At 43.4% G+C, this 14,038-nt stretch overlaps 1 protein-coding gene across 2 annotated transcripts in view; it reads right to left on the bottom strand.

Moving 5' to 3' along the window:
* Nucleotides 1-14,038, bottom strand: part of CDK14 (cyclin dependent kinase 14) — a 624,401-nt gene that overhangs the window by 351,349 nt on the left and 259,014 nt on the right. For both annotated transcript variants that reach the window (XM_014522234.2, XM_025210005.1), the window contains exon 5: nt 13,253-13,347. In XM_014522234.2, coding sequence (XP_014377720.1) covers nt 13,253-13,347 — 95 coding nt within the window. The remainder of the gene's footprint in view (nt 1-13,252; nt 13,348-14,038) is intronic.

The following is a 14,038-nucleotide window of genomic DNA, read 5'->3' as shown; positions in this document are numbered from 1 at the left end:
CACCCCAGCCCTCGGGGCTGGGCCAGACCAGCTCGTACTGAGTCCCATGATCCAGCCTCACAGCCAGGAGCAACCAGGCATGTGGAAGCCAGTAATAGCCAGGATCCTGTTGCCCAGACAGGCAAACATGGGGTGTGCAGGGTTGGGGCTGAGCGTGCTGGTCCCTGCCTGTACCATGGTGCTGGGGTAGGGGGGCTGTGAGAAAGCGGGTGCGAGGGAGCCAGCAACAGCTAGGTGGAAGCGTGGGGCCCACACCAGTGCCCTGGGGCCAACGATGGCAGGGCCCAAAGCACGGTGCCAGGAGTGTGGAGCATGGGTTAGCAGGGCTCTATGGACCCAGGCTGGGCTGCACCAGCAGGGAGGGGGGAGCCGGCCCAGCTCCACAGAGCCCCTATGGGCCAGGACCCCGTGCTCCTGCTACCCTGCTCTGGGCCATGCCAGCACTGGCCCCAGTAGACCAGCGCAGGCCCCACGCTCTTGCCCGGCTGTCACTGGCTCCTGCACACTCACTCCCAACCCCCCCACCCCAGCCCTGCAGTACAGGTGGGGACCAGCTGCAAGCCCCAACCCCATGCACCCCGTACTTGCCCAGAGCCAGGTACCAGCAGAGATTTGGACTGGGCACGCAGCCACTTTTATGCTCCGGGGGCTCCTGCTGCCACCAGGAGGCCCGGGGCCACTGGGGAAAGGCCTATCCAGCCCTGGGGGCAATGCAGGGGGTGCCTGGGGCTGCTTGGGGTGGCACAATCTAGTGGGGACACGGCATGGGGCGCTGAAAGCCCAGGGAGGTGGCACAGAAGTTAGATCACACACCTGAGGCTTGGGGCAGGAAGAGGCCCCAGTGGAGCACCACCACCCAGGGGGATGGCTCAGCCTCCCCCACACTGTAGGGCCCTGCCGGCAGCTCACCCTCCAATTCTGGGACAGGCAAGGAAGCTCCACCAGGAGAAGGATTGGGCCCATGGCTGCCTTTATGCTCCGGAGGCTCCTGAGGCCACCAAGAGCCTTGAGGCTACCAGGGAAGCTCCTGTCCAGCCCTGGGGCCAGCACAGTGCGGCACCTGGGACCTCTGGGGGTGGCATGAGCCAGTGGGAACCCGGCCTGGGGTGCTGAGAACCCAGGCAGGCCACAGGAGCCTCCGGAGCACAAAAGTGGCTGCTAGCCCCATCCTGCTCCTGGCGAAGCCTCCCTGCCCATCCCAGGGCTGAGGGGCAAGTTGCCAGTGGGCTGCCGGCCCCTGCAGTGCAGGGGGGGTCAGTCCTTCCCTCTGGGGCAGTGGCACGCACTGGGGGGGCAGCTGAGCCACTGCCGCCCCAAGCCTCAGGAGCATGACCTAACCTCTGCCCCACCTCCCTGGGCTTTCAGTACCCTGTCCCCACTGGCTCATGCCACCCCCAGCAGCCCTGGGTATGCCCCAGAGCTGGCCCCGGGGCCAGACAGGTGCTTCCACAGCAGCCCCCAGCCTCCTGGCAGCGGCAGGAGCCACCAGAGTGCAAAAGCAGCTGTGAGGCTTTTGGGCAGAAAGTGCCCAGATGCCCCTCCCCATGGCTGGCCCTGGGAGGCAGCACCACCTTGTGGGAGAAGGCCCAACTCCCCCACACACCACAGGCCTGGAGGCCCATGGCAGCTCACCCTCTAGCCCCAGGATGGACAGGGAGGCTCTGCCAGGAGCAAGATTGTGCTCGCGGTCACTTTTGTGTTCTGGGGGCTCCTGCAGCCACTAGGAATCCAGGGGCCATCCGGGAAAGGACTGACCAGCCTGGAGGGCAGTGCAGGGGTGCAGCCAAGGCTGCTGGGGGCAGCACAAGCTGGCAGGGACCACCCAGCATGGGGTGCCGGAAGCCGGGAAGGCTCCCCCAAGGTTGGATCTCAGCAGCTGCATAAGGGCACTTGGACTCTGAGCTATTGCAGAGGAGGGATGGGTGCTGACTGGCTCAGGGGGGAAAATGCAGGGGGCTCCCATGCACACCCCACATACCCTCAAACTCTTCCCGCAAACCCCACAGCCACATCCTCCTCCACACACATCCCACAAATACCATACCCACACACACACACACACACACACACACACACACAGAGCTCCCCATAAACCCCACACCCACCCACCACCCATACCCCCTGACACCCCTGCACACCCCACACATTATACAAGAGTAAGACTGCATTTTGTGTTATTATGGAATCACTTCTATGGATACAACACAAACACACACAAATCAGGACACAAATATATATTTTTAATTAAATTTAAAAATATTATTATGGGTATTTGATTTTTAGTACATAATTTGTTTTTTTCCAGTTCTAAGATAGCAAACCCTCTTCCCCAAAGGAGTACTCTTTCAGGGCCAAGGGGAAGCACTTCTGGTGACAAAGGTCAGAGGTTGGGGCAGAACTTCCAGTCCCAAGATGGCAACCAGGGGTTGGGGCACCTATCAAGGGACAGGGCTACCCATGCGGCCCTCGACAGCTTGCCAGAACTCAGTAAGTGGCCCTCCACCCAAAATAACTTCCCGTCCCTGCCCTAAGATGTCACCCTACCCTGTTTTCTTCCTACCTTGCATATCATGAACATTGTGTGCCCCCAGAGTCTGGGGTGGGGGCCATGGTGAGCTCCCATGGGCAGCCGCAGCAGTGTTGGCGGCGGGGGGTGGTGGCAAGTGGCAACTGCTCACAGGCACCACCTGCAGCGTTGGCAGTGCTTTTTGCAGCGGGTGCACCGCCAAGTTCAGGGGGTCATATGCACCTGCTACGCATCACCAATGTTGCATATAGTAATATCCTTCCAACACCTCTTAGAAAAAATCACTTTTTCTTGTAAATCATTTTGAAATCATCTGCATATTGCAAAGTGAAAAGAACATTGTTTTTCACTATTATGAAAAAAGATTAAACTAAAAATATATATGAAGCTGTTACAGGTAGACAGTTAGGATCATAGCTGAAAGTAGCAAGAATTTCTACCTGGCATGCCCAACAGCAGTGAGCCAGCCCTCAGCTTCTGTAAACTCAGGAACTATCACCCTTGAAGTCAATTGATCTGTAACACTTATACAAGCTGAGGACCTACCCACAGGTCTTTATTACATGCTGATAACTTTTATTTTATAATATACTGTAGCAAATGTATCCCTCAATAAGACTATCTATTTGGAAAGATGCATACGGTGCATAGCAGTGGTGGCCGTGGTAGATTTTCTGCCTCCCGTGTGGGAGATCTGTGTTCAAGTCCCAGCTGGGTAAAGGTGAGTGAAATGACAGAGGAGAAATTCTCCTCGCATGGTCAAGGGGCAGTGGGGCAGGCCCAACAAAGAAAGGCTAAAGGGCCTGAACCTATTCAGCCTCCACAAGAGAAGGGTGAGAGGTGATCTGGTGGTGTTTTACAAACTTACCAGGGGGTACCAGTGAGAATTGGGGAAGGCTGTCCTCCCAGGCACCACCTGGGGTTACTAAGAATAATGGCCACAAATTCTTAGAGAGAGGTTCAGGCTGGACATCAGGAGACATTACTTTACAGTTAGGCTCTGGAATGGGCTCCCAAGTGAGCTGGTGCTCTCTCCTACCTTGAGGGTCTTCAAGAGGAGGCTGGACAGTTATTTGGCTGGGGTGATATGACCCCAGCACCCATTCCTGCCCAGGGCAGGGGGTCAGACCTGATTATCTGTTTAGGTCCCTTCCGACCCTAAGCACTATGATACTATGATATAAAAAAACGTGTCTTTTTTTTAATTGAGTTCACCAAAATGCATATTTTAAAATACATAGCTTCATACCTCAGAGTGTATTTGAAAAAAAGGCTGAATGTTAAGTTGAAAGGCTGCCTGAGAATTTTCAGCACCAAAGCAGAATTTCTAACAAAGTTACAATTAACAGGTTGTCATAACTAAAGTCCTGGAAGAAACTTAACTGTAAAAGCCACTATACCAAGTAACCACAGAATAAAAGAACCTGGAAAGTAAATCACCAAGTTCACCAAGGTTTTCTCAGAGATTTCAGAATCACAGTTGGTCTTCAGGACAGGAAGAGCCAGGTTTGTGAAAATACTTGTTTTAAGAGGGCGAAGACTTAAATACAGAATGACATCTAAAAGTTTTGGTAATAAACACCCCTCAAAATTGTAGTGGCCACATGTCTGTCTTACAACTTGTTTCTGATAGTCAGTGCACCTTCCTAGTGTTGACGCAAGCTTCTCAGGAAATACATGCTTTGAGTTCTGGACTGTGTGGGAGCTCAAAGTACAAATGCTTCATGCAAATCTTATCTCACTGCTACACAAAGTAGAAGAACATACAAAAAAAGACAACCAGGAAATGAACAAATCTTTCTTTTAAGTTCTGGCTACATTAATTGTTATTGAAATTTGAATTTTGTCATTTGTAGCTTGGCTTTTTTACGAAGTTTTAAATTGTAGAAGGCATAACTTGTAGGTAATTGAAATTATTTATCTTTTTTGTCCTAATCTTAGTTAAATTTTACCAGATGGTTTTTAATTTTTATTTGAAGATTTTTTCTTGTATAAGTTTCCAGTCAATCTGATTAAACTGAATGTGAAAAGTACAATCAAGAAGAAAAATGACTGCTGCTTTCAAGAAAGATAAAATATGGAAAATGTGTTTTTCTAAGAAATACATAATTTGGATTCAGAAACATAGTAACTGTGTTGCAAAATGATTTCTTCTTTCCTTTAACTGCAAAAGGGCTATTCAGTTAAAAAGTTCTGTGTCAAATTAGATACAGTTTCTCACTGTAAAGATCCTCAGGAACAAACAATGGTAATAATCAACATTATTTAAAACTTAGATTGGATTAGATCAGCGGTAGGTAACCACTAGTACATATGCCAGAGTGGCACACAAAGGCATTCTGCTTGGCACGTGTGCCTCGGGGCAGAAGGCGGGGAAGTGGCCAGAACTGCACTGCCACAGCAAAGATCTGGCCCGTCACAGTTCCCCTACCCCCAGCCCCTCGCATGCCACTATCTTACAAGTCGAGGTTAAGGGTGTTTTTGGCACTCTGCCCAAAAACGCTGCCAACCCCTGGATTAGATTATCTGTTGTATTGGCTGAGAAAATAGATTAATTTTGATCCTAGACTATGAATGTAGTAACAATTGTTTATCATGAAAACTGAAGACAGGTGCAGTCAGAATGATGTTTGTGGTATATATGCCATTCATAAAGAACAAATTTAGGGACCTCAGATATGGAAAACATGATTTTAAAATACCTGTTTAAACAAATACACATTTCTAATGCAGTCCCTGATCCAGGAAGGCACCTTAAGCATGCACTTCATTTAAGGATATGACTATTCTTACTGACTTTAATCTAAGTGTTCATATTTTTTAAAGGTAAACATATGCTTAAGTAACTAGAGAGACTAGAAACTAACTTGCTAAATGTACTGCATTTAAAGAAATAATTCCAAATGAGGTTTGCCAACAGTCAGGGCAGCTGGCTTCTTTCTCAGTATTTCATCTGAATATGCGTATGGCTCAGTAACAACCATATTTACTCAAATACAAGACAAGGTTGCCCCCTTCCCCCCATCAACATAAGGAAAAAGCCCCTTGCCCTACATTTGCATACAAGGAAACGGCATTTAAAATAATGTCTATCCTTAAACTGCTGTCAAAAGCAGCATGTACAAAGTAGTGGAAACTAGCTATAAAGTTCATTAAATACAGACAACACTGAACATGACTATAAAAACAAATGGCTCAATTTGGGTAGCCATACTGATGGGAACCTACCACAAAGACAGATTAGTACAGCCCATCTGAATTAGATACACGGTAGTGTCCATTAAGCACAGTCTCCCTCAGCACAACTCTTTCAAGTTATAGTGAGCCACTACACTGCATACATTTCAACTTCCTCTTCACCATCACAGCTGAGCTGCACCTTTCTTTCCCATTTCCAATTATTCCGTTTCCTGTTTCTTCACCAGTCTAAAATGTCTGGCAAACATCACTTAATGGGGCCCCAAACAGTTCACCCAGAATCCCTCTGTCGCCCTCTCTCTCAGCCTGTCACACATGATTAGTGTGGCCGCACTCACCAGACCAGGTTGCCCTGCACCTGATCTGCATATAAATTTTTGGAGAACCCTAGGACTTGTGACAAGAACACACAATTCCAATTATGAGTGGAGGGCTAATTAGCACGTGGATTTTTTTGGGGGGGTATCTAGAGCGCACACACACACACACACACACACACACACACACACACACACTGAGCAATGCTGAGTTGCTCACATACTCAGCAGCTGGTGGGGTCACCATAGCACTGATTTCATAGACATTAGGGGCTGGAAGGGACTTTGCACGATCATCAAGTCTAACTCCCCACCCAAGGGGCAGGAAGTCTGCTGGGGTCAAATGAGCCCAGCAAGATAAGCATCCAAATGTGCCTTAAAGTCATCCAGAGTAGGTGCTTGCACCACTTCTGGGGTGAATCTGTTCCAGACTTCGAGAACTCAAACAGTAAAGAAGTGTTTCCTTATGTCCAGTCTAAAACAGTCTTCCTGGAGTCTGTGACCATTAGACCTTGTCTTCTCTTGGGGTACCCTGGTGAACAGACATTCTCCCAGTTCCTGGTGTACAACCCTTATATATTTATGGGCAACCACCAAGTCCTCCCTGGCTGCCACCAAGTCCCCCCTAAATTCAAGTGCTCCAATCACTACAATGAGATTGTAAGAGTTATTTCAGAAAGTTTATAGTAAATGGAGATCCGGTCTAAACAACAGAAAATTATTTACACAATGAAAAAAATCAAGTTTAGTGGAATGGGTGACTTCATGATACTGCTGCAATGCAAGAAATTTAGTCCAAATATTTTCCAAGAATTTTCCAATTCATGGAATGTTGTTGACTCTTCTGGGCCCCATCCCAATGAACTATAAGGTAAATCATGAACTTTTTTTTTTTGGACTAAGCATAGTTTGTACTATATATAAGTAGGTGCCAAAGTGCTGCTTTAAAGTGTGTTTCTGGAGTGCCTGTGCTAAAACTTGCAGCAGTTTGAGGGAAAAAAGGTAAAATACATCAATTCTGGATTAACCAAGTGCATGGCTAATCTACTGTATGCAAATTACTACAGGTATGTTTCTTTCAAGGTCAGTGTTTTCAGATTTGGTCCTCGCTTCCATGTACTCAGGAAAAGTAGGGTCTGACAGTAAGGAGGGGAGGAAGGGCCTTCAGGGGGAAGAAGCTGGGGGGAGGCAGAGAGCAAGAGGGCTACCCAACACCCCAGATTTATTTTCCTTGCTGTAGCAGTGAGAAGAGGAACAATTCAAAGCAAACCTCCAATAATTAGATAAATTTATAAAATTTCCATGTATAGAATCTAATTATTGGGAAGTCATTTTATGTTCAAGTAAATACAGTGAGTCTCCATGAATGTTTAGTTTTTGGGTAACATTTTTATACTAAGTAAATTTATAAACAGTTAATTAAAAGGTTAAGAAATAACAGGTTAATTAGTAATTGACATAAAACATAGTACAGAGACAAGTAATATTCACTGGGGTTATGAAAATATCAGTAGAGGTCAATATGAACTGTTATAACTGGCATTATAAACAACTTGCTGATCTGTTAGACTATTACAATTGATTACCCAGTCATTAAAACATGTATTAATCATTTATTCAATCCTTAAGGAGCTATTTATAAACATCTCTATTAACATAATGAGCAAAAAGAAAATCTCAGCATATAGAGATAGATGGATCTTGAGTCAGGCACATGTATGAAATGTTGAACTGTTAGGCCCTATTATTCATTATAGCTGTAAAGATGATACTCTCAGAAACATTCTTAATGTAAAAAACAGTTTTAAAGTGTTAAAATAGAAGGCTTCAGCATTACTTCTAAAAGACCTTTGCTAGAGTTTCTAATGCTTTAATCAATGCTTCTAGTTTTAGTTGGAGATATGAAAACAGCAATAGAAACCCTTCAGATTCCATGAAGTCTGTAATGGGGGAAACACCCTTTTCATTATCCTTTGGCCTCATGGAAGCCCTTAATTATGTGCTGTGCCTAATCCTCTCTCACTCTCCGCATTGTCTATTTTTCATACTTCATTCCTTTTTTTCCCCCTACCAACTCCTACTGCGCCTCCATCTTCTCCCTCCTACAGAAATCCTGTCTGAAATTTCACTTCCTCAAGGACTTCCATTGCTTCTATCACCTGGCTGCACTTGGGAATTAGCAGGTTCTGGTCTCATACCTGTTCATTAAAAGAAGTTTTGAAAAAACAACGTCTTCCCAAGAGCAGTATTCCCTTATTACTTGTGCTCCATATATAGGATTTCCTCTCCCTCTACTCCTCTGGCCTCATTCTGTGCCTCTTTCATTTGGTGGTATAATTTAAATAGTAACCATCAGTGTACAGACCTTAGGGGCAAGGATTTAAAGAAGTAGGAAAGGCAGGTCTCCCTTCTTTGATGAAAGCAGACAGAGAACTCTTCCCCTCTGCTCATATTTGGGAATGCCCTGCTCCTCCAGAGATCTCATTTCATTTTGCCTATTGAAGTGGTATCTCATACCAAGTAAAAGTAAACTGAAATGGAAACAGCAGGAGGAGCTGAGATTTGGTTTAAAAGCTGGGGATCTGAGGCTTTTCTAATAGCAGACAGAACATCAGCTCTGCAGCCCCACACAAGGGGGCGAATAGTAGGGTTGTGAGAAGCTTTGGTTGCTGATTCAATTCAGAGGAGGGAATCGCTGAATTGGCCAAATCTCTGAATCCAAATCGAATCAGGAGACCTATTAATCTCTCCGAATCAATTCAGAGAGATTCAGAGAGATTCAACGATTCGGCCATAGACATGGCTTTATGTTTTTTCTATGCACCTCAAGGTGTATAGTTCATGAAAGCTGAGATGGTGGGGTGGATGGACTGTCCCACAGGAGTGTGGGGGGGGTCCCCCTCATGCTCGGTGGTGGACCTTGAAGTGAACCAGAAGTAATTCCGGTCCACTTCTGGGTCTCCCGCCAAGCACGCGGGGAACCTCCCCACCCCCCAACTCCTGTGGGATGCTCCATTTGCCCCACCATCTCAGCATTCATGAGCGGCACCTAGTACCTCAAGGTACGTAAAAAAAACATATAAAGCTGTGTCTACAGCTGAATTGCTGATTCTCCGAATCCGAATCAAATCTTCAGATTCAGTTTCAGCCAAACCAAAATTGGGACAGTAATCCAAATCAGCAAATCGAATTGCTGTCTCCTGAATTAGGCCAAATCTGAATCAAATACTGCTTCCTTTGCACACCCCTAGTGAATAGCTCCCAGGCAGTGGTCTCTCTACTTTTGCTCATATACAAAAAGATTGCCCTCCCCTTTCTTCCACCACAATACAAAAGAAGGTGGATGAGGAAGACACTACTTTTGGCTCCCTCCAAAGAAAGAGTGGAAAGAGGCCTTATCCAATACCATTAGCTCTTCTGACCCTCTGAAGATCTCAGACAGCTAAGGCCAGATTTCAGCCAAATACGTACTGTCTGTAAAATGCTTTGAGACCTTTAGGAGTGGCACACAAAAATTGAAAAGCATGATCTATTTATGTTGCTTTTACTACATATCAACCATTAAATATTAGCTTTATTATCAATGAATAGACTAGTAAACAGGTCATAATAGTTTGACCTAAGTTGTAAAGTGATGATAGATTGCCACTGGAAGTTTTGAAGAACAGATTAAAAAATATCTGTCAAGAACAGTTTCATTAAAAGTTATCCCTACCTTGGGGCAGTGGATGAACTAGATGACTTCTTGAGGTCTCTCCCAATTTTATTTTCTATGAAGCTCTGAGTTAGAATGCTTGACTTGATTTTTCAGATGGCAGGTGGCCACCATTTTCTTACATTAGGACCTTTTAAGGTATCTTAATATTGACCCTCAATGTAAGAAGTTAGTTTAAAAAATTTAGATCTTTTAATTTTAACAAACAATGCAGTTGAATTTACCAATCAATGTTCATGTCAAACAGGCAAAAAACATTTGCCTGTTTTTGCCAAAGGAAAAAAAATAAACAGGAATGACTGTAATTTATTAAACTAATCCATTGCTTAAACAAGCTATATTTCAGCTCTTGTAATTAACTAATGAAAATTAACTTTTTTCTTCAATGAAAATAATTAAAAAAAATAATACAGACACACACAAAGATTAAAATAGGCAAGGTAACTGAAAATACATGATTTTAAATTGCACTGATATGTAAGTCTGGGTTTTTTTTCTTGCTAATAGCATAGTTGAGGCAGAAATATAATTATTACTCATTCCAAATCATATTTTCAATTATACATATATCTGTTCTCATTTCAATTCTTGTTCATAAATATTAAAAGCATAATAAAAAGAATTGTTACACAAGTTCACTTTTTCACATGCCATGTATAGACATAATGTAGTCATCCAGTTACAGATAATGTATTTCCATAATTACTGGTACATGTAATACTATACATATCATTACCATTTACATACTGCATTACACTAAGCTTGTAGCTACATTTCTGTAGGTTGTTAAAAGTAGTTTAAATGGTCATAGATGAATTTGCCTTCCCTTTAAACAAACAAATGAACTATTAATAGCAGCTAGTGCCAAGTTTAATCAGAGCAGCTGTGAACCCTTGTTCAAATAGCTTTGCAGTTCTCACCTGAAAAATTAATCTTTTCCTCTAGCTAAGTTGGCTCAGTATCAATACACAGACTTTTGTAGCTGGCACATCACATAAGGTCATATATACTGTTTCTGAATAGGCCCTATGTGGGAGGGGAACAACTCTGGAATGAACTGTCATGCTCTTCCATCACAGTGTGCTGGTGAATAGGCTTTTGTTAGCATCTGCAACCTTGGAAGCCACAAAACAGCTTTTTCAGTAGTAATGAATACAAAAAGTAAAAGATGTTTCCACTAAGTTAAAAATATTTTTCATTTGCTTTGAGATACACCGCTCTTAAATTATTTTGAATGCCCTGTATAAAACACACTCAAAACATTGTGAAACAAGTCATTATATTATATTCTATAGGAATGCAACTGCTTCTGGAGTAATCAGTTATCATCCAAGCCAGCAAAATATGGTACTAAAGAATGGTAAAATATTTAAGCAAGAGCAGCATGAGAAACCCCACTTCTTGTTAAAAGTGATACGTGAACTTTAACACATAGGAACAGCAGGCATGGCACAGCTTTAGCAACTTGTGTAACCAACTCAAATGCAGTGAACTAGACACAAATCCAATTTCTCTCACTGCAGACAAGTCGAATTCATCCTCTCTCCGCCCCCAGGCTGGATTCAGACCACAACGCTCCTTGCAGGCTGGATCTGGGCCCAGCAATAGCAAGGTAAAAGGCATTGTGTCAGAACAGCCATTGGTTGCCTCCTGCTGCCAAAGGCCATCCCCACTGGAGCACTGGAGCCTTGAATTCTGTGACAGGCACCGCCCTTGGATTCTCATGCCTTTGAAACCTTGAGTATAAAACGCATTGCAGTAGTCTAGGTGGGGCTGCCCTTGAAGACCATCCAAAAGCTGCATATGGTGCAAAGCACTGCAGCCCACATTCTTACAGGGTTGGGTCATCAGGAGCACATAACTAGTGCTCCAGAGAGGCTTTATTTTGTTATTGAATTGACTTCATGAGATTGAGTGCTGTAATTTGGCAACCAGAAAATACAGCCTCAGGCCTGCAAGGTCCTGTACACTCTACTTCTTAAAAGTTGTAAAGGGTGCTCAATCCCTCACAGGGTTAAGTCCTAAGGCCTGTACCTTGGAAATCAATTTAAAAAGTGAATTCAGTGAATATACCTTTTACAACCCTATCCACTGCATAAAATTACGAGTGCATATATTTTTGCAGGATTAATCCCTAAATAATCTTTACTATAGAAGGAAAGCAAAACCTTCCATTAAATTTTTCATGGAAAACATTATCCATTGCTAAACACAGTATTTGATATAATAATGGCACACTGTATTCATGTAAACTAATGGCAATAAATCTCCATTGCACATTATAGAACATTAAATATAATCACTACTCCAATGCTAATTCAGTTTAGAAGCTAGGGACACTGGAATCACTGCTTTAAACGAAAATGTGTTAGATTTGAGCTGATGTCTCTACACCTAAGGTAGGAAACTTGCTATGTATGCTACTATACCCAAATATCTGGGTCATTAAAATCATTTATATGTCAATTGGCAAAGTGAATGTTTATTTCAGATGACAAAAAGTATACTTCATCCTATAAAAATTAAGAAATGTTACAAAAAAATCCCCCCTCTTTCTCTCTCTCAAGTATTGGTCCAAGTCACTGATTTTATAGTAAAATCAGTCATGGTATCTCTCATTTACAAATACAGACAATAATCGTTTCATGTTACAAATGCAGAACCTTATTGACTATAATACAATAACAGATACTCTATTTCAAATCAAATCTCTCTTAGACCTATTTGTTTCTTATAAATTACATGTTCTTAGATCCATCTGTGAAAACTGGAAGGTTAATTATGATGGTACATAGTGTGATTCCACAGTTAAATGCTAAAATAGTTCTACATAAATACCATATGTTTGTCTTAGAAAAATGTAGAAAGATTAATTAGGAGTTCAAGCCCAAGACTTTGGAAAGTAATACTCTGAACACAATTAGATTATTACATTGTGTACTATGCAAATTGAAGTTTTAATTAATAGCTGAAACACCAGTCAAGGGGGAAAAATCTATGAAGTCTAAATTGCATGCATCAGACTTTCCTTAGTGACGCTTTTTACTAAAGAAGGTTTTTCAGAAACTGTGCACTAGTTAGTCACAACAACAACCATTTTAATTTAGCACATTATTTTTGATATAGAAATTACCTGTGGAACACTGTAATCCTATTTGCTCCACCTATTTTAAAATTGCTTCCCACCTTGACACTAAGGAAAGTGATTGAATAAATAAGCCACGATCAGAAAGCAGACTGATAAACCAGTTGAAAAGTCAATTTAGCATTACAGTGACCTGATGTGCTCTTTAGTCTCCTAACTGACTCTGAATTCAGGAGTACTGTAGTTAGCCTTTCGTTTTTAGTATACTCCAGAACAAAACAGCACCCTTCCATTCTCCTGGTGAAACCAATGGGTTATTGTGGGCCTGATCTGAAGTTAATAAGGGCTTTTCCACTGATTTCTAATGTACCCTGGACCATGAACTATAACTTTAATTTAATTTTACTTACCACATATTCAAATACAAGTGTCAATGTTTCCTTGGTGTGAATGATGTCATGAAGCAGCACAATGTTTGCATGTTTCAATCCTTTCAAAAGAGAAGCTGCAAGACAAAATGTGCACATTAGAGGCCAGGTTATTTTGAAAGAGAATAAAATATTTTAAAGCAAAAGATTAAAATAAGTTCATTTTAATAATTAATTGGATGGCCTCTGGTCACTGGCAGAATTTTTAATTTTTTCCTTATAATTTTGATGGCTATAATTGATTCATATTCTTTACCATTTCTTTGCCTTTGTCGATTTTTATTGATGTTTATCGATTGAAAATTTCGGGGTTATGCTCCTAGCCCAGGGCAGGAGGCACTTCCCTGCTCCCTACTGCCCCTGAGGGGGGGCAAGCCCACCTGGCAGGCACCAGCGGAGGGGCAGCCTGGCCTCTTGCTAGCCACGGCCTCCTGCCTCTCTGGGCAGGGCAGAGACAGCAGCTGTACCCTGGGGGCACCCCCACTAAGGTGGCCATTGGTCTTGTTTTATACCAGACCATCCTGTTTTAAAACACAGTTTCTTGTCCATTTCTGAACAAGGAACGGACAGAAAAACGTCCAGTTTTTCAGTTTGTTGCTGGAAATGCATGTCAATCATTTGTCCTCGTGATTCTATTGGCTGTGCCTAGAGATAGTAGTGCACAGCCAGGAGGACAGGGGTTCCAAGCCATCCAGGGAAGGAGGGAGGGAGGTGGTGGCCCCACCCCTTGTTGCTGATTGGCCAAGGGGCCCAGTGGCCCCCACCCCT

This window comes from Alligator sinensis, unplaced genomic scaffold (genome assembly GCF_000455745.1).
Source record: "Alligator sinensis unplaced genomic scaffold, ASM45574v1 scaffold479_1, whole genome shotgun sequence".
Taxonomy (NCBI): domain Eukaryota; kingdom Metazoa; phylum Chordata; order Crocodylia; family Alligatoridae; genus Alligator; species Alligator sinensis.
This window is presented reverse-complemented; position numbering and strand designations above follow the sequence as displayed.